The sequence below is a fragment of the Clupea harengus genome, chromosome 2 (assembly GCF_900700415.2).
Source record: "Clupea harengus chromosome 2, Ch_v2.0.2, whole genome shotgun sequence".
NCBI lineage: Eukaryota > Metazoa > Chordata > Actinopteri > Clupeiformes > Clupeidae > Clupea > Clupea harengus.
The window spans coordinates 4,620,354-4,641,063 of record NC_045153.1 but is presented as its reverse complement, the minus strand read 5'-3'; the positions used below and the strand labels follow the sequence as shown (position 1 = coordinate 4,641,063).

Here is a 20,710-nt window from a genome sequence, read left to right as displayed (position 1 = left end):
ACACACACACCCTCCTAGTTTAGACTGTTTCTGCTGTGGGATGCTGCTGTTGGACGCTGCTGTAGTCTCTCCACCTGATCTACACACACACACACACACACACACACACACACACACACACACACACACACACACCCTCCTAGTCTAGACTGTTTCTGCTGTGGGATGCTGCTGTAGTCTCTCCACCTGATCTACACACACACACACACACACACCCTCCTAGTTTAGACTGTTTCTGCTGTGGGATGCTGCTGTAGTCTCTCCACCTGATCTACTTGAAGAGACCCTCGGCCTACACCTATCCACGCCCACCACACTGTCATACAGTGATTCTACCCCATACTCTGTAATACGTAAGGGATAATGTATTGTCCTGTAGGTACACCTGGAATGGTCCATTGTGTTTGACTTCAATCCGTAACTTGCCTATGGGTTCCCCCGGAAGCTACGTCAAGCTTTACCCATCATAAAGTGTAACCTGACGCAATCTTAACCACGCCCCCTTTAGCTTGAACAAAAGCAACGTCTTGTCCAGATATTCGCTCTCTCTTCGCCGGCCTTCCAGCCAGGCGCACACGTCTTGACCTCTCCTCACCTCCAGCACCGCGTGAGCACACCGTCAACCGGTGAAGAAAAAAGAGAACTCACTTTTGTCTTACAGCCGACACACGCCTAAGATCTCTCATCAGTCAACGAACTGCTAAGTGAGACGAAGTAAGTTTAGCGAAAGCAGCTAACATTAGACCTGCTAGCTAAATTGCAGAGGAAAGCAACTAACAATAGACCTGCTAGCTAACTCTACACAACGGGAACAGAAGGCAAACTGCAACGTTCTGAGCGATCAAATCCTCCGACCTAAACTGCAGTGAAACAAAGACATCACAGCAAGGACAAGCTACGGACAGCATCATCTCTTCTCTGCCTCATATACGTCGGACCAGCACGACACTTTTCCCAAAGGACTGGTAACTCTGACATTAACTGGGCATTTAGCTATCCTAGCTATTCACAACCTGGCTAAGCATAAGACTGTTTTAGGGCCAATGATTTTCCGTTTAAAAAAAATGCATTTTCCGTTTCACATTTGTTGAATTCCGTTTCAGCTCATTTTGTTCACCCTGAGGTAGATTGATGGCTTAAAATGAGTGAATAATATGTGCCCTTCTTAGATTGTTGTTTGCCAGCCATCAACAGAACAGAAGACTAAACATTTTTTGTTTTAAATGCGATTGGGAAGACGAGCGCGTGAATGTGACTGAATGTGGCTTTAGCGGAGATCTGTGGGTCAACCGTTGAAAAGGGGGGCGTGGCCGGAGCAGAGTTCAGCGCAGACGTGACATTTTCTCAGTGGTTTTGTTCTTTAATTAATGTTTGTTCATCGTTGCAATCGTTGTTGTGTTTATTTGAAAGAAATATAGCCTTGCAGCCCAAAATACAGGGGAATTTGGGCGATTTGTATGAACAAAATGATGTTTCCGTTTCAAAGTGTTCATTCCGCGAATTCCGTCCGTTTTCCGTTATCGCGGAAAATCATTGGCCCTACTTTTTACATGCCATTGTTCATGTGTTTCATATGTTTTGTTTACTGAACGTAACTGTTTATATATTTTCATTGTTAGTTGGTGGTTGGCTTCGCCACACCATCTAAGGGTTATCGTTAGGATTGCTTCTCCGACACATCGGGTCTTGCATGCATCACTAACCATTTCCCTCTTCTAACATGGCATCTAAATCGCGCACGATTACATACACATTGGCCTTCACATAGCCACACACGCGAAGAGAATACTCGAACTTCGCGCTGCATATAGGCTCGTCCTTGTTCACATCACATGTATGTTCGCGTACGTGCACACACATGCACGCGGAACTACGGTGATCAAACAAAGGAACACACACACATTCTTTCTGGCGCGCTCCTAACAGCGCAACCCCAGAGCTCACAAGCTCACACACACACTCCCTCTCTATTACACATACACCTATTCCTTCAATTCATTGGTTAGTTACATTTAGCTAGATTACATATTGTGTGTTATTTTCTCATCATTGTGTAAATAAATACTTTGATTTATATACACTGGTTTATTTAATGTTACACAAGAATGGACGTTGCCAACCTCTTCTATTCAGAATTCCAATGACCTTCAACCATACTATTAATAAGGTAACTTTGGTTGTAGTTATTAATTTAATTATTAATCAGAGTTCCAAATTGATAGTATAATATATTTTATGAGACTGATATATTTAACGAGACTGATTTGTGGATTATCTTTACTTTGACCACCGTGGAGGACACTACACGTTGTGTGGCGCCCCCTAGGTGTTCAACTTAATTGATCTGCCTTTGTGTTGAATGGTTGATGCCTGTCTAATCGGGTGAGATTACCAACATATTGTTGCTGTTGCAAGGACAGCACCAGTGTGTTTTGGTGGCCCTCGTGAAGACGCTATCACAATTTATACACAATTGCACCCACATTCACCCGGCTCCTGCTCACAGGGTAAGTTACCTACATAGTCTGGTACTCCCATGTGAGGCTGGTACCAATTTCACCTACAGTCCGGAGGTCATTAACCAAAAATAAATCCTGACAGGGCGAACAGCATCCCGACGCGCAGCGGAGGGGTGTTGTTTCGTCCTGAAATTTAGCAACCCATTAGCAACCTATTACTTCCTGACTTTCAAATGACAGTGAGTCTGTTACGTTAAATGACCGGACTACTTGCGGAATGATATGAAAGACACAAAACCCGTTGCCAATGACAGCGGTCAATATCTTTTCGCAGCGGTGAATATCAAGAAATATTCACTTGCGAACGTTGGGATGTCCCATTCAAATCAACGGTACTTTTTGGAACATTCTGAAGAGCCGTGTAATAAATTGTAATAGTAATCTTATAAGCACACTAAGCTGTCCTACAATACTTGAATGCTCTCTCCCCACCTTATCCTCGATCACTTTTGTATGTATCATATATATACCATGTTATGTTTGAATGTTTAGTGCACATTTACCACATGTATGCTAGCATGCTCAACCTATGTGTATTATTTCATCTGCCATGTTTCTGAATGTTTCCCCTCTCCTTGTGCCACAAGACCCCACCCTCTTTTCTATCTGTCCCCGGCCGCCTCCAAGCAGATGCCCCCCCCCCCCCCCCATGAGGTTTCTTCCTGTTATAAGGGAGTTTGTCCTTGCCCCTGTGGCCATTGGGTTCATGCCCTGGGCTCTATAAAGCGCCTTAAACCAATTATAAAAATATAAAATCTCCTCTCCTCTCCTCTCCTCTCCCTCTCTCTCTCTCTTCCTCTCTCCTCAGCTCTCCTTCTCTTTGTCCTCTCTTCTCTCCTCAGCTCTCGTTCCCTTTGTCCTCTCCTCTCTGTAACTCAGGGTATTGGATGTCAGTGTGTCTTTCACTTAGGGGATAAAAGGTTTGGCCAGAGGAAAGAATCAATATCCTCCACCACAAAGAGACTCAATTACAGTGTGGTGTGTGTGTGTGTGTGTGTGTGTGTGTGTGTGTGTGTGTGTGTGTGTGTGTGTGTGTGTGTGTGAGAGAGAGAGAGTATCTGCGTTTCTGAGTAAGAGTAAGACAGCTGTCTATTTGTGACTGTCTGCTCTGTCACAGTCTGTGTGTGTGTGTGAGTGTGTGTGTGCTTGTGTGTGTGTGTGTGTGTGTTTTTAAGAGAATTCTATAATAGAGAGAGGAAGAGAGGGAGGCAGACATTATGAATAAGAGTTGGAGTATGCATGACTATATCTCTGTGTGTGTGTGTGTGTGTGTGTGTGTGTGTGTGTTGTGTGTGTGTGTGTGTGTGTGTGTGTGTGTGTGTGTGTGTGTGTTTGAGTACGTATGTGTTGTGTGTGTGTGTGTGTGTGTGTGTGTGTGTGTGTGTGTGTGTGTGTGTGTGTGCGCGCTCTGATAAGGTGTACAGAGTACAGCATGGTACACCCTGGACCTTCCAAATCTTTGGAATTCAGCTTTGCTGGGGGTCACCACCCCCCCCCCCCCCCCCCCCCCCCCCCCCCCCCCCCCCCCCCCCACACACACACACACACACCACACACTCACACACACACATCTGTTCACAAACTGTCTCTTTCGCTCTGTCTACCCCCCTCTCTCTCTCACTCTCACAAACACACACAGAAAACCCTGTTTAAATATTCTCTACTAGGATATAAACACACACACAGACATGGTAGACAAGAGTGGAGTAAACCGGCCTTTCCCCCTTACACACACACACACACACACACACACACACACACACACACCACACACACACACACACACACACACACACACACACACACACACACACACACACACACACACACACACACACACACACACACAGACACAGACACAGACACAGACACAGACACAGACACAGACACACACACACACACACAGACACAGACACAGACACAGACACACACACACACACACACACACACCACACACTCACACTCACACTCACACTCACACTCACACTCACACTCACACTCACACTCACACTCACACTCACACTCACACCCACACCAACACTCACACTCACACACACACACACACACACACACACACACACACACACACACACAGGGAGGAAGAGAGAGGGAAAGAAACAACTCACACACACACACACACACACACACACACACACAGGGAGGAAGAGAGAGGGAAAGAAACAACTCACACACACACACACACACACTCACAGAAGCAAGAATGAAAGGCGAAGGAGATAGTAAACAGATCTGCTCACCCCCCCTTACTCTCTAACCCCCCCCCACCCCACCCCCCACCAACACACTCACACAAACACCCAGAGAGAGAGAGAGACTCTAACCAGCCAGCCATCCACTTCACCCCCCCCCCCCCCCCCCCCCCCCCCCCCCACCAACACACACACACAAACACCCAGAGAGAGAGAGAGACTAACCAGCCAGCCATCCACTTCACCCCCCCTCCCCCCACCAACACACACACACACACACAAACACCCAGAGAGAGATACTCGCTTACCAGCCTCCCATTTCTCAGTGACCTCTAACCCTGCAGGTCTCATTCAAAGCAAAGGTCACACTCACAGGGCACATGTGGCGATCCCACCTGTTTTACCAGACCCATTCCCACTGCAGTGTGTGTGTGTGTGTGTGTGTGTGTGTGTGTGTGTGTGTGTGTGTGTGTGTGGTGTGTGTGTGTGTGTGTGTGTGTGGTGTGTCCGTAGGTGTGTGAGAGAGACTCTCAGTGAATGACAAAACAGCTTCTGCTATTTCATCATAGTCTACTCTTGGAGATATTAGCTTTAACTGCTATACAGACTCCCTAGTCTACTCTATGCAGACTCCCTAGTCTACTCTATGCAGACTCCCTAGTCTACTCTATGCAGACTCCCTAGTCTACTCTATACAGACTCCCTAGTCTACTCTATACAGACTCCCTAGTCTAATCTATACAGACTCCTAGTCTACTCTATGCAGACTCCCTAGTCTACTCTATACAGACTCCCTAGTCTACTCTATACAGACTCCCTAGTCTACTCTATACAGACTCCCTAGTCTACTCTATACAGACTCCCTAGTCTACTCTATACAGACTCCCTAGTCTACTCTATGCAGACTCCCTAGTCTACTCTATGCAGACTCCCTAGTCTACCAGCAGATGAGTTGAAGAGACTGTAATTAGTAGCCCATGTGAATGGGTCCATGTGTGACACAGAGCGTAGCCCTGCTGAGCACTGAACACTGGGGTCATAGGTCACTGTCTAATCTATGGACGGATCATTCTGTGGATGAATGATTGTTACATCATTCCTGCACTATTGTGATGTCACCGCCTGCCAATGATCTTGTCATTTCGGCTATTCTGCATGACACTCTTATTTTTCTCTTCCCTTTTGCTTTTCTGCTGTTGGACACACAACGGACACACACACACACACACACACACACACACACACACCAACTCATGCTGGGCAGCAAATTTGATCTCTAAGATAGCAAAAAGACTGTCTCCATAGACTTTCATTTTCTTTCTCCCTCCTGTTTTCTCTGCCTCTCTCCCACACACACACACACACACACACACACACACACACACCCTAATCAGATTCACATGAAAACTCTCCCAGTATCAACAAAAACTACTGTTACCATGGTAATATCACCCTGCACACAATCAAAATCTTTTTCAAGACGAATCAAATTACTATCAAACACTTACACATGCAAGCACATGCATTGGGACCTTACAGTTCACACACACACACACACACACACACACACACACACACACACACACACACACACACACATATATGTCCACCTTATTAAGAGGGAGAAACAACATTACCACATGACCTACCTAAGCCAACCAATCATATCACACTGATGTGGTCACATGATCACACATGATGAAGTGTGTAATATGAGTAGATCTGAACATTCACAAAAATTGGCAGACAGTGTTAATGCATTCTTGTGTTCTGGTGTTTGTGTGTGTGTGTGTGTCTGTGTCTAAGTGTGTGTGTGTGTGTGTGTGTGTGGGTGTGTGTGTCTGTGTCTATGTGGGTGTGTGTGTCTGTGTCTATGTGGATGTGTGTGTCTGTGTCTATGTGGGTGTGTGTGTCTGTGTCTATGTGGATGTGTGTGTCTGTGGGTGTGTGGGTGTGTGTGTCTGTGTCTGTGTGGGTGTGTGTGTGTGTGTGTGGGTGTGTGTGTCTGTGTCTATGTGGATGTGTGTGTCTGTGTCTATGTGGGTGTGTGGGTGTGTGTGTCTTTGTCTATGTGGGTGTGGGTGTGGGTGTGTGTGTGTGTGTGGGTGTGTGTGTCTGTGTGGGTGTGTGTGTCTGTGTCTATGTGGGTGTGTGTCTATGTGGGTGTGTGTGTCTGTGTGGGTGTGTGTGTCTGTGTGGGTGTGTGTGTCTATGTGGGTGTGTGTGTCTATGTGTGTGTGTGTGTGTGTGGGTGTGTGTGTGTCTGTGTGGGTGTGTGTGTGTCTGTGTGGGTGTCTGTGTGGGTGTGTGTCTATGTGGGTGTGTGTGTGGCTTGAAATGACATTCATGTGTCTGACGTAACATTTCCAGTCCTGGTCAGTGTTGGTCCAGCTCAAACTGCTTCCTTAAAGACTAGTATCCACGGCGACAGGTCTACAAACTGCTTCCTTAAAGACTAGTATCCACGGCGACAGGTCTACAAACAAGACTGGCGTCTTCAAACTGCTTCCTTAAAGACTAGTATCCACGGCGACAGGTCTACAAACTGCTTCCTTAAAGACTAGTATCCACGGCGGCAGGTCTACAAACTGCTTCCTTAAAGACTAGTATCCACGGCGACAGGTCTACAAACTGCTTCCTTAAAGACTAGTATCCACGGCGACAGGTCTACAAACAAGACTGGCGTCTTCAAACTGCTTCCTTAAAGACTAGTATACACGGCGACAGGTCTACAAACTGCTTCCTTAAAGACTAGTATCCACGGCGACAGGTCTACAAACTGCTTCCTTAAAGACTAGTATCCACGGCGGCAGGTCTACAAACTGCTTCCTTAAAGACTAGTATCCACGGCGACAGGTCTCAAACTGCTTCCTTAAAGACTAGTATCCACGGCGACAGGTCTACAAACTGCTTCCTTAAAGACTAGTATCCACGGCGACAGGTCTACAAACAAGACTGGCGTCTTCAAACTGCTTCCTTAAAGACTAGTATCCACGGCGGCAGGTCTACAAACTGCTTCCTTAAAGACTAGTATCCACGGCGACAGGTCTACAAACTGCTTCCTTAAAGACTAGTATCCACGGCGGCAGGTCTACCAACAAGACTGGCGTCGCTCCACTGGCGTCCATCTTGTGTTACTCTTTTCAAATATTCACACTTTTACTGCAAACAAGACTGGCGTCAGGGATTCAGCAGACTTGGCTTCTCCAAGAAGTCTGGTTTCTCTAAGACAGTCTGGGTTCTCTAAGACAGTGTGGGTTCTTTTAGGACAGTGTGGGTTCCTCTAAGACAGTCTGGGTTCTCTAAGACAGTCTGGTTTCTCTAAGACAGTCTGGGTTCTCTAAGACAGTGTGGGTTCTTTTAGGACAGTGTGGGTTCCTGAGACTGATTTGGGTGTCTGAAGGCACATCTGGGTTCTATCTCTGTTCCGGGTGTACACATGCAGTCATACTATGTGGGAGCTGGTTGCTAAGCACCAGGCGTGGCTTAGAGCATTGAGCACCGTTATGATTAAAACATCAGCACACCCACAGCCATCAGCACACCCACAGACACACACACCCACAGACACACACACCACAGACACACACAGACACACACACCCACAGACACACACACACCCACACACACAGGCCACATGTAGATCACTAAAACAAACAGGTTCAAATGGAAACATGTCCGTACCTGGGTGCTCATTGGTGGAGTAGGATAGGAAGAAGCCCCGCCCATTGCTGTGTGGTCCACTCATAAACTGGATAGTCACCTGGTTGCCATGGGAATGGATCAGATCAGGAATCTCCAGATTCTTCCCACAAAGCTTAACTGCACCCATATATGTATATATATGAGAGAAAGAGTGAGAGAGAGAGAAGAGAGAGAGAAAGATAAGATAGAGATTGGATTGTTATTAACTTTTGTTTATTGATTTGCTGTGCTTTGGCAATATTGGGTATTACGGACATGCTACAAAAGCCCTTTTGGTACTGAATTGAGGGGGGGGGGGGGCAGCGAGGGAGAGAGAGATGGAGAGAGGGATGGAGAGAGAGAGATGGAGAGACGGAGGGAGAGAGAGAGATGGAGAGAGAGAGGGAAGGAGAGAGAGGAGAGAGAGAGATGGAGAGAGAGAGATGGAGAGAGAGATTTTATTGTTTTGGCGCTATATATATACACAATTGAATTGAATTGAACATTTCACTGATGAGTTCAAATTCCCATTCATCTTCTAGAAGCTGTCTTGCACTCAATCTGTCTCACTGCTCTTAGATTCCCATTCATGTTCTGGAGGCTGTCTTGCACTCAATCTGTCTCACTGCTCTTAGATTCCCATTCATGTTCTGGAGGCTGTCTTGCACTCAATCTGTCTCACTGCTCTTAGATTCCCATTCATCTTCTGGAAGCTGTCTTGCACTCAATCTGTCTCACTGCTCTTAGATTCCCATTCATGTTCTGCAAGCTGTCTTGCACTCAATCTGTCTCACTGCTCTTAGATTCCCATTCATCTTCTGGAAGCTGTCTTGCACTCAATCTGTCTCACTGCTCTTAGATTCCCATTCATGTTCTGGAGGCTATCTTGCACTCAATCTGTCTCACTGCTCTTAGATTCCCATTCATCTTCTGGAAGCTGTCTTGCACTCAATCTGTCTCACTGCTCTTAGATTCCCATTCATGTTCTGGAGGCTATCTTGCACTCAATCTGTCTCACTGCTCTCTGTTACAGCTCAGATTCACTGCGAAGAAGGTTTAATATACTGTAGCCCTCGTCCGTGTGTGTGTGTGTGTGTGTGTGTGTGTGTGTGTGTGTGTGTGTGTGTGTGTGTGAGAGAGATAGTGGGTAGAGGGGGTGGGGGGTTGGAGAGAGAGATCAAGAGAGAGGGAGGGAGGGAGGTAGAGTGAGAGAGAGATCAAGAGAGAGGGAGGGAGATAGAGAGAGAGAAAGATCAAGAGAGAGAGAGGGAGGAAGGTAGAGAGAAAGAGAGATCAAGAGAGAGGGATGGAGGGATGTAGAGAGAGAGAGAGAGAGAGAGGGGAGGGCAGTAGAGAGAGAGAAAGAGAGAGGGAGGTAGAGAGATCAAGAGAGAGGGATGGAGGGAAGTAGAGAGAGAGCGAGAGATCAAGAGAGAGGGAGGGAGGTAGGTAGAGAGAGAGGGAGAGAGGGAGAGTGAGAGGGAGGGAGGTAGAGAGAGAGTGAGAGAGTGAGGGGAGGGAGGTAGAGAGAGAGAGGGAGAGTGAGAGGGAGGGAGGGAGGTAGAGAGAGAGCGAGAGATCAAGAGAGAGGGAGGTAGAGAGAGCGAGAGATCAAGAGAGAGGGAGGGAGGGAGGTAGAGAGAGAGAGGGAGAGAGTGAGAGGGAGGGAGGGAGGGAGGTAGAGAGATCTCTGGCAGACACCTTCTTTGATGACACAGATGCTAAACATTTTGCAGTCTGTCTCCCAGGAAATGATGTCATCACAGTGTTTTGATGGCATGCTTAATGTCGGTCTCAGAATTCTGTGTTTTATGAGCATGGTGATTCTATCTTTTCTTTTCTGTTTATTGACTAGTTTCTCTCTCTTTCTTTCTCTCTCGCTCTCTCTCAATCAATATTTTGCGCACACACACACCTCCCTCTCTCAATCTTTTGCGTGCACACACACACGTGTGTGTGTGCGCGTGCGTGCATGTGTGTGTGTGTGTGTGTGTGCGTGCGTGTCTCACCGAGCTCTGATCTGTGCGGCCCGATGCCGTTGTAGATTCTGAGGTAGGTGATCTGGCAGTCGTGGGGCTGGATGTTCAAGTCGGCCACGTGGAGCAGGACGGTGTGTTTTGCGTCCACCGTTATCTCCCACTCACACACACACGTGCTGCATAGCCACTGAGGATAACCCAGCGATGACACACTCCCACTGCCACGGCCAAACACCGTGTGACCACAACCGTCACCTAAAACACACACATATGAACACACACACAACCGTCACCTAAAACACACACACACTCACGTCACCTAAAACACACACACAACAGTCACCTAAAACACACACATATGAACACACACACAACAGTCACCTAAAACACACACACATATGAACACACACACAACCGTCACCTACAACACACACATATGAACACAAACACAACTGTCACCTACAACACACACACATATGAACACACACACAAACAAACAGAAAAACAAATGCCTATAGTTTAAAAAATGACATCTTTCACTGCTAGCTGAGGCATACACTGTGGCATGCATCATCTACAGTAAGTGTGCGTGTGTGTGTGTGTGTGTGTGTGTGTGTGTGTGTGTGTATGTGTGTGTGTGTGTATGCGTGCGTTTACATCATGTTTCTGCAGTTTGCTTGCGGTTACATAAGAGACACTGGACAGACTCCAGAAACATGGAGTGAAAACAAAACACCCAGACTCTCTCTCTCTCTCTCTCTCTCTCTCTCTCTCTGCAGGAACACATGGTAGAAAAACTCCTGCGTGCTTGCGCTCACAGGTTTAACAACTTTTCCAAAGAGCTAACTTTTTGGAAAAGTTGTTTAACTTTTCGTTCAGAAACGAGTACTTTAACGAGCAGATTCCCTTTCAGACTTTCTTCACGCATAGTTCACATTGCAGCACTTTGAGAAATAGATTCCCTTGCCAACACACCCGTTTTCAACTCGTACAAACGTCCCTTCTTTTCCCCGGCCACCTGGACGTCTCACATAAACAAGTCAGCCTTCCAACACCAACCTTTCGAAAACAATGAAACGGGCCGGGACCTGTTGGGGAGACGGTTTACCGGACCTAGAGCTCAGAGAAGTAGTCTATCCGTGACTGTTGGGGAGACGGTTTACCGGACCTAGAGCTCAGAGAAGTGGTTTATCCGTGACTGTGCAAGAGAAAGGCACATTGGCACTGTTGCCAACACGGCCAGCGGCATCCACACTCCCGTGCGGTGAAATGTTATGAAAACTAACGGGTCTGGGGGCGGACCTCCGGGAGAGCCTGTGCTGTTTTTCACGAAGCTTCAACATTACACACACTCACACACACACACAAACACACACACACACACACACACATTTTAGTAAACACGGTGCGCACTGACCTTTCTGCGCTCGCGAGCTTCTCGCGCTGAGGAGGATGCCGATCGTGAGGATGAAGAGGACTGCTGCCCCACCGGTTCCTCGCCCCACCATTACCGACGCGTCCATACCAGCCTGCAGTCCGCGTGCATAATGCAGTGTGTGTGTGTGGTTGGGCCGCGGAGTTTCAGTGTGAATGTTTTCGAGTGTTTACGTGTGCGCGCTGGTAGACTACGTGCCAGATGGTCGGTGGTGGAGTGTGTAGCCTCCGTTATTAGTTACGATCGCTCGGGTCCGTCTGTCCCGAGGTAGTTCCGTTAATCCAACACTTCACGGAGAACGTAGCGCTCGCTCTTCGACACATCCCCACTCGAGCCGCTCGAGCCGCGCACTTCCTGCACTTCCGCCCCTCCCTCCGACCAGCACGCGGCGCTTTCGGGATTCTCCCTGACCGGGGAAAGAACTACAAAATTGTGTGAGAGTGTGTGTGTGTGTGTGTGTGAGAGAGAGAGAGATAGAGTGTGTGTGTGTGTGTGTGTTTGTTGCAGGCATAGACATATATAGGTCTATGGTTGCAGAGTGCAAGCTTGGTCATTTTTAAAGGCAGCGTAATTACAGTCTTTCTTTTCCTCACCTAAAAGCGGTCGTGTACAACCCCCACAAACATGCACTGTAAACTTTAACACCATGCAATTCAACGACCACATACACTTACACAGACACACACACACACACACACACACACACACACACACAGAGAGACACACACATACACACACACTTACACATAGACACTTGCAGACGTGACATTCACTTGAGAGCATTTACTTCAACACTAACAATGATCTCAGCGGGATATGATGAATTTCTCTCTCTCTCTCACACACACACACACTTTTTGTAGTTCTTTCCCCACAGAGAGAGAGAGATATAGAGAGAGAGAGCGCAGGGGAGAGGGAGAAGTATGAGTGCATCGACAGATGTTCACTGTTATGTCATCTATGAGGTGCTAGTGTGTGTGGTGTGTGTGTGTGTGTGTGTAGTGTGTGTGTGTGTGTGGGGTGTGGTGTGTGTACTGTGTGTGTGTGTGTGGGGTGTGGTGTGTGTACTGTGTTTTATTTTAAAAGGTGTCATGTGTGCCACTCTTGTCTTTATGCTGCTGTTGTTGCTCTTTCTCTCGCTCTCTCTCTCTCTCTCTCTCTCTCTCCTCCTCTCTCTCTCTCTCCCCCCTCTCTCTCTCTCTCTCCCCTCCTCTCTCTCTCTCTCCCTGGGGAATGAGAGTGCACTGATTAGCCATTATCTCCCTCCTGCTCAGTACACACATTCCAGACTGGAGCACACACACTCTTGTTCCATCTCTCCCTTGCTCCCTCTCTCTCTCTCTCTCTCTCTCTTTCTCTCTCTCTCTCTGTGTGTCTGGACCTATGAAGAACAGATAATCACTCTCTGTGTATGTGTGTGTGTGTGTGTGTGTGTGTGTGTGTGTGTGTGTGTGTGTGTGTGTGTGTGTGTCTGTGTGTGTCTGTGTGTGTGTGTGTGTGTGTGTGTGTGTCTGGACTTATGCAGGACAGATAATCACTGTCTGCTTGTGGCTGTGTTTTGCTATGTACATTTAGACTGGAAGAGTAAAATCACTCTGTATTGAAAATAATTTATGTAATAAATGTCTCACCTTTCTTTGTTATCTGATTTTGTATTGCCCCCTGTTGGTCACGATGTGTCAGTACACTCAGACAGACCAATCAGGCTTCAAGATGGATCTTCCGTTCCCAGAAATTCAGAGTGCAGGACTTGGACAGAGGAGAGGCGTCACTTCCATACACTTGCTCGCACACACACATACACACAAACACAAAAACTCTCTCTCTCACACACACACACACAAACACACACCCACATACACACAAACACTATCTCTCTCTCTCACACACACACACACACACACACAAACACTATCTCTCACACACACACACACACCCACATACACACAAACACTATCTCTCACACAAACACACACACCCACATACACACAAAAACACAAAAACACACACACACACACATTTAAAAAAAAATAGAGGATAACAGTGGTAACACATTACAGGAACCAGCAATACAACTAATGGCATGATGTTATTATGGCAGGTTCCATATCCTGTCACATATTTGACTCATAATGGCCCGCCTATGCATTGATGTGGGTGTCGTGTTCTTACACATTACTGACAGTAGGTGGAGCCACCAGATCGACAGTTGAACCCAGGAGAAACTTCCCGCTCTGCTCAAGGATTATCTCTCGTTTAATGGTAGATACCACTGGATCAGAGATCATAAATAACGGGCATTGGGATAGAACAGAGTTAAAGTGGACATGGATGACGTCCTCGTTAGAAACAGAAATGGCAGTAAAAGGTTTGTGGTTTAGGGATTATTAGCTATTATATGTGAATTCCAATTCAGAATGGTCAAACTAACACTGAAAACGTGGCTGCGTTGACTTAGCCTACCTACATTATCTTAGCTTGTTAGCTAGCTTGTTTAGTAAATTATAATTACAGAGGAAATCGCGAAGTGTATTCTTCCTGCTGTTAACTAGCTTTGAAAACGTATGTAGCGTTAGTCCTTTAACTGACTTAGAGTCCTGAGATTGATTTCCCCCACAATCAATAGTTTAAAGGACGTTTGATAGCTAGCTAACCTGAAGCAACTGAAGTTAACGCTAGGTAAAGTTATCTAAATTACATTACATACAATGGCATTCAAACGGCCATTTCGGGCGGAGGATTTGAGCTGCCCAGTATGTCAGCACATCTTTACGAATCCTGTGATCTTGACGTGCTCGCATAGTGTATGTAAAGACTGCTTAACTAAGTTCTGGGAAGTTAAAGGAACAAAAGAATGTCCAATGTGCGGGAAAAGGTTGCTCGACGACCCACCCCTTCTTAACCTTATTCTGAAGAACCTGTGCGAATCCTTCGTTCAGGAGGAAAATAAGCGAGCGCTGCTCTGTAGTCAACATAAACGAAAACTTGAACTGTACTGTCTGGAGGATAAGGAACCCGTGTGTGTGGTGTGTAGAGACTTGGAAACACACCAAAATCACAACTTCAGTCCCATCGGTGAAATAGCTTCCGGCATTAGGGTGAGTCGTTGTCATGAACTGTTTGCAATATTAACCCAAATCATTCCTAAAATAAATGAGTACATTCACTTAGATTTTTTTACTCTTCTACTCATATACATGAGTGTTATTTAAAGCAATTACTCAGTGATCGTAATTTTCTGGAAATATATTGATGCTGAGCTTGTTTAGCTTGCAAGGTATGAGGTATCAATATCTATAATCAACTGACTGCCCTCCATGAAAACACACACACACACACACAGCATCAACCTGTTTGAAACGTGTCTGTTCTGTTCTGTTTAAATATAATATATATATTCCAGGGGAACATCATGGTCAAGCTGCAGGGCCAGGAGAACAATCTGAAGTCCATTAGTGAGCTCAAACTCGCCTGTGATAAAATGTCAGAGCACATTGAGGTGAGCGTGAGTCTGTGTGGCAGTTCAACAGTTATGGGGTGATCTCACTTGGGGTGTGTGTGTGTGAGTGTGTGTGTGTGTGTGTGTTTGTTTGTGTGTGAGTGTGTGTGTGTGTGAGTGTGAGTGTGTGTGATCTCACTTCAGGAAGCCTCTGTGACGTGTGTTAATCCAGACGCAGTTCCTGAGCACAGAGAAGCAGATCAAGGAGGAGTTTGAGAAACTCCACCAGTTCCTACGAGATGAAGAGGCGGCCAGGACAGCTGCACTGAGGGAGGAAGAGGAGCAGAAGAGTCAGATGATGAAGATGAAGTTAGATGACGCAAGGAAAGATGTTCTAGAGCTGACGAAGCGCATCCGAGAAACAGAGGAGGACATGGCCGCTGACGACGCCTCAGTCGTGCTGGTGAGGAGTGTTCACGTTTTTGACACAAGCTCAAGTAGACGCACTAGACTCTCACACACACACACACGCACACGCACACACACACACACACACACACACACACACACACACACACAGTCGTGCTGGTGAGGAGTGTTCACGTTTTTGACACAAGCTCAAGTAGACGCACTAGACTCACGCACACACACACACACACACACACACACACACACACACACACACACACACACACACACACAGTAATGCTGGTGAGGAGTGTTCACGTTTTTGACACAAGCTCAAGTAGACGCACTAGACTCACACACACACACACACACACACACACACACACACACACAGTCCTGCTGGTGAGGAGTGCTCAGGTTTTTGACCTCCACGGTGATGACCGATAACTAATAATGTTTCCCTCCCTTGTGCTTTCACAGAACTACAAGACAATAGTGGAAAGGTGAGTGTGTGTGTGTGTGTGTGTGTGTGTGTGTGAGAGAGTGTTAGTGAGTGTGTGTCTGTGTGTGTGTGTGTGTGTGTGTGTGTGTGTGTGTGTGTGTGTGTGTGTGAGTGTGTGTGTGTTCGTGTGTGTGTGATCTGCCTCCTGTCTCTCTCTTTTCTGTGGTTCTGAACCCAAACCCACAGCAGCACTGACTCCTGAATGTTCTTCCAGAACTGATTACACACTGTGGGTGCTACGGGTGAATTTAGGAGAACTGATTGATGTGGCGAAACACCTGGGCAATGTCAAGTTCAGTGTGTGGGAGAAGATGCAGGAGATTGTTAAATACAGTGAGTACACATGTCACACACACACACACACACACACACACACACACACACACACACACACACACACACACACACACACCTGGGTAATGTGAAGCTCAGTGTGTGGGAGAAGATGTAGGACGTTATTGTCTACTACAGTGAGGACACCCCAGACATGACAGACACACACTCAAATATCACGTGCACAAACTCACACACACACATCATACAGGGCTCTACGCTAAGGTTTTCCCCAAGGAGTACATGTGCTCCTAAATCAAAACATTTAGGAGCACACAAAGAAATTTAGGAGCACAGCGGTTTTTTTTAATGCGGAAGTGAAGCATGTCATTTGCGACCTATAGTTCCAGACATTGTATTTTACAACGTTCAACCCCATTCATGTGTTTCCGAAGCAAGTTAGCTGGTAAATTGATCAAATTACTGCATTTGTTCATATTTCAACACTTTTGTGGACCTCTTATCAATTGTTATTAGTAGTATTTTATATAGCCAGCTTTACTTAAAGTTTATTGTAAGATATAGCTTGTTAGATTCTAAATGCAGTTAGAGTTAGACTGTAGGTCTAGTATCTAACGTAAGCAACACTTTCACTGTAGCTAGCTAGAGAGCACGTGTATCATAACCAGAAGTCTGTTGGTTTATAGTCTGTCAAATTAGTTCTAGTTATTGGTGTTTGTTGGCATACAAAGTTAGTCTTCTCTTATTAGCCTAGTTAGTACATCTGATTAGAGCTAGCAACAATGAATTGCAGATTAAGGGGTCCCCTATCTCAGTGTTAATTTTGGCAGCTATTTTAGATTTAGTCTTAGTGTTAAGACGGAAATGCATATTAGTTTTAGTCACATTTAGTCATTTTTATACTTCTTAGTTTTCGTCAACGAAAACTGATCACATTTTAGTCTAGTTTTAGTCACATTTAAAAGTCCATATTATAGCCACATTTAACTCCTTTCCTTCCCTTCTCAGGCCCAGGGACCCCCTGTGTTGTGTCTACAACTGCATAATAGTCAAGCTTGCAGTACTTAAATTGTGGATGCAATTAGTCTCTAAGATACAGATCTCTTAGTATATGCCTGCAGCTGAATTCCAATTAATTCAATGTAAATAATAATTTTAAGGCAATACTTAATTAACAGAATTATCATTCAAATATAAGAGAATATCAAGTCTAGATTTTCAAATGATGTGATAGCACATTACAACTACTATGCCTACCTGGCCTTAGAGTTAAATCAACCACATATCCTCCATATGAATTGCTGTGCAATTTGATAACCAACAGATTTAGCTAGACGGATAGTTTTGACAGTTGAAAGTGGTGCCAATGATAATAACAATTGCCCAAATAGACATGGATATTTAAACCAATCACATATTAATTTATTTTTTCTTGATTAATGTCATGCGTGGCCTGTCCTATAGTCTATTCTGCAATGAGTTTGATAGCTAGTATAACTTAGCTAGGATATGCTACCTCATAGTTAGCTAAAGTTAGCTAGCTAAAAGTTTGCCAAGGCTAACGGGAGGCTTAAATCGAAAATTACTAGCTAGCTATCCAAGCTGACACAACCTATACACTCGACTGCCCCTTTGAAGTTATCTTAACGTTGGCTAATATATTCTAATAACTAGTTATCATTGACAGTTACTAGCTAACTTACCAAACTCCTTTCTTGTCTTAAATTGAGCAGTTGCTGGTGTGAGCTACAGTATGGTAGCTAGCAAAGCCATTTCTAGCTCTGCTTCACAATATTGCTGCCTAGTGTTATAAGGTAATGTAATACATAAATGTTAATAAAGTATCAGACATAAACAGGATACAACACACCAGTAACCAATTGATATTATGTGTTAATATACCGAAAATGTCAGTAAATCGAGGTGGTGCTGCTGTCTGTCCCGTGGAAGACCATTCAAACAGGTTGCCAGCAGTGGGTTTTTTGCGAGCTACTTATACCAAGTGATCACATGTCGACGAGATCGTCGTAACCCTCTTTTTATATGGCTCAGGCCTATTGGTTGCGAATCGTCGCTCTCATTTGCATGAAGTTAAGCGCGTCATCATGCTATGTTCACATCGTGCAGTAGCGACCCCGTCACTTGTTTCCATATGAAATCTATGGTATGCTTCACTTCTTCGCGCTGTTGTTCCGTGTATTGACAACAATACCCGTCCCCCGCGCACTGTGCTCGTAAATTATTTTTCAAGTTCGCACATACCTATTTTTAGGTGCAAATGCGAGTGAAATACTCGCACTGTAGAGCCCTGATCATACACACACACTCACACATATCATACACACACATTCACACACACACAGAGATTCACACACTCGTTTAATGCATCATGTAACCAAAAGTTTGTTGTATAAAAATGGCCATTTATGGATCTCATCATGTTGGCAACTCTCTGGTGTGTGTGTGTGTGTGTGTGTGTGTGTGTGTGCTTTTCCCTTTTTCCCTCTCTCTCTCTCTCCGCAGCGCCTGTGGTTCTGGACCCGAACACCGCTCACCCAGAACTGTCTGTGTCGGCGGACCTGACCAGTGTGAGGCGGACGGAGGAGCTGCAGCCCGTTCCCCCCAACCCTGAGCGCTCCCTGCAGAACATGAGCGTGCTGGGCTCCGAGGGCTTCAGCTCCGGGACGCACTGCTGGGACGTGGACGTGCGGAACAAGAGTCGCTGGGTCCTGGGCGTCCACACCGAGTCCTCCCTCTTGTTATTAGACACAAACCTCTTCTCCTTCAGTGGCCTGTGGTACTTGGAGAACGACTGCGGGCTCTACGTGGCCGGTACCACCCTGCAGCGCGAGACCAGACTCCGGGTCACCGACACCCCCGACTGGATCCGTGTCCGACTGGACCTGGATCGGGGGAAGGTGACGTTCTCCGACCCGGGGAACAAGAAACACCTGCGGACCTTCAGGCACAGCTTCGCTGAGAGCGTCTTTCCGTACTTCGCTACTCACTGTGCGCGCTCACCGCTGAAGATATCACCAGTGAACACCACCGTCACTGTGCAGAAGATCAAGTAGATTATGTATTTGTGATTAATATTATTGGTTAGTTATTAGTTTTGAATTGCTTCGTCTTTTCAGTCCTACCATCAGTTACACAGTGATGATCTCAGACATGGTTATAAGACGACCTGTCATAGTTCATAGTTCATAGTTCATGTTCTGGGTGTGCACCTCTCTAACTGAGGTCTGCTCAGTCATCTCCATGGCAACTACATGGGTCTTCCGTTCTCTTTCTCCAGCTTAATGTGATTGGTCAGTGTCAGGTCAGCCGGTCATGCAGCAGGAAGTTCAGTTCCAGCCAATCAGCTGTTGTAGTGTGGATACGTTTCCTGTGTGTTTGTTTGTTTGTTTTGTTAAAGCGCTGACTAAACAGTGCACTAGCCAACACCTCCATTACTTCGTGTCCTCTGCAGTCTGTGCATTAGGCTAGGAGATGAGCTCAACTGTACTCCCCTCCCTCTCTGCAGTGTGTGTTGGGTTTTGAATGTTTATTCATGTTAGCAGCTCTGTGTCAAATGGAGAATAAATTGTTACGTGAAGTGTGTAGACTACCTACTTCTTTCGAGTCTCTGCTGGGACTCATACGTCTACACATCTCACCTGTTCCAGTCTCTGCTGGGACTCATACGTAAGTCTACACATCTAACCTGTTTCACTCTGCTGGGACTCATACGTCTACACATCTCACCTGCTCCAGTCTCTGCTGGGACTCATAAGTACACATCTCACCTGCTTCTTCATCATGTAACAGTCAGCTGGGACTCATAAGTACACATCTCACCTGCTTCTTCAGCTGCTGGAGCACCATGTTTCAAAGCTCTACATTTTTAGGAATATAAGCAGATATAGGAAATTACCTGCACAGGTGTGTTATCTGACCAAATGACCAGCACAGGTGTGTTAAAAATGGCCATTTATCTGACCAAATGACCAGCACAGGTGTGTTATCTGACCAAATGACCTGCACAGGTGTGTTATCTGAGCCTGTAACATATTCGCTCCTCTCTTTCCTCAGTCCTCTCACTGCAGGATGGGTACAAATGTGAGTGCGAGTGGAATAAATCCAAATGAAAAAATAAATATTTCTCAATATTGTTGAAGACAAAGGAAAGTGGGGATAAGGAGGAGGAAAGAAGGACATTTCACATCTCAAAACAAATATGAGAAGTCTCGTACAGCAT

General features: G+C 45.9%; 2 protein-coding genes across 2 annotated transcripts in view; one reads left to right on the top strand and one right to left on the bottom strand.

The window, feature by feature from the left end:
- dcbld2 (discoidin, CUB and LCCL domain containing 2) overlaps positions 1-12,234 on the bottom strand; it is a 29,340-nt gene extending 17,106 nt beyond the window's left edge. Inside the window, exons 1-3 of the mRNA XM_031581052.2 lie at positions 11,810-12,234; positions 10,423-10,647; positions 8,414-8,551 (exon numbers count right to left, since the gene is read on the bottom strand). Coding sequence (XP_031436912.1) covers positions 8,414-8,551; positions 10,423-10,647; positions 11,810-11,915 — 469 coding nt within the window. The 5' untranslated portion in view covers positions 11,916-12,234. The remainder of the gene's footprint in view (positions 1-8,413; positions 8,552-10,422; positions 10,648-11,809) is intronic.
- Positions 12,235-14,045: 1,811 nt separating this feature from the next.
- On the top strand, positions 14,046-20,068 carry LOC105912540 (zinc-binding protein A33-like). The gene is made up of 6 exons (XM_031581069.2): positions 14,046-14,925; positions 15,231-15,326; positions 15,499-15,729; positions 16,155-16,177; positions 16,391-16,509; positions 18,994-20,068. Exons 1-6 carry the CDS (start codon positions 14,536-14,538, stop codon positions 19,542-19,544), a joined length of 1,410 nt encoding a protein of 469 aa, XP_031436929.2. The 5' UTR covers positions 14,046-14,535; the 3' UTR covers positions 19,545-20,068.
- The last annotated feature ends 642 nt before the right edge of the window (positions 20,069-20,710 follow it).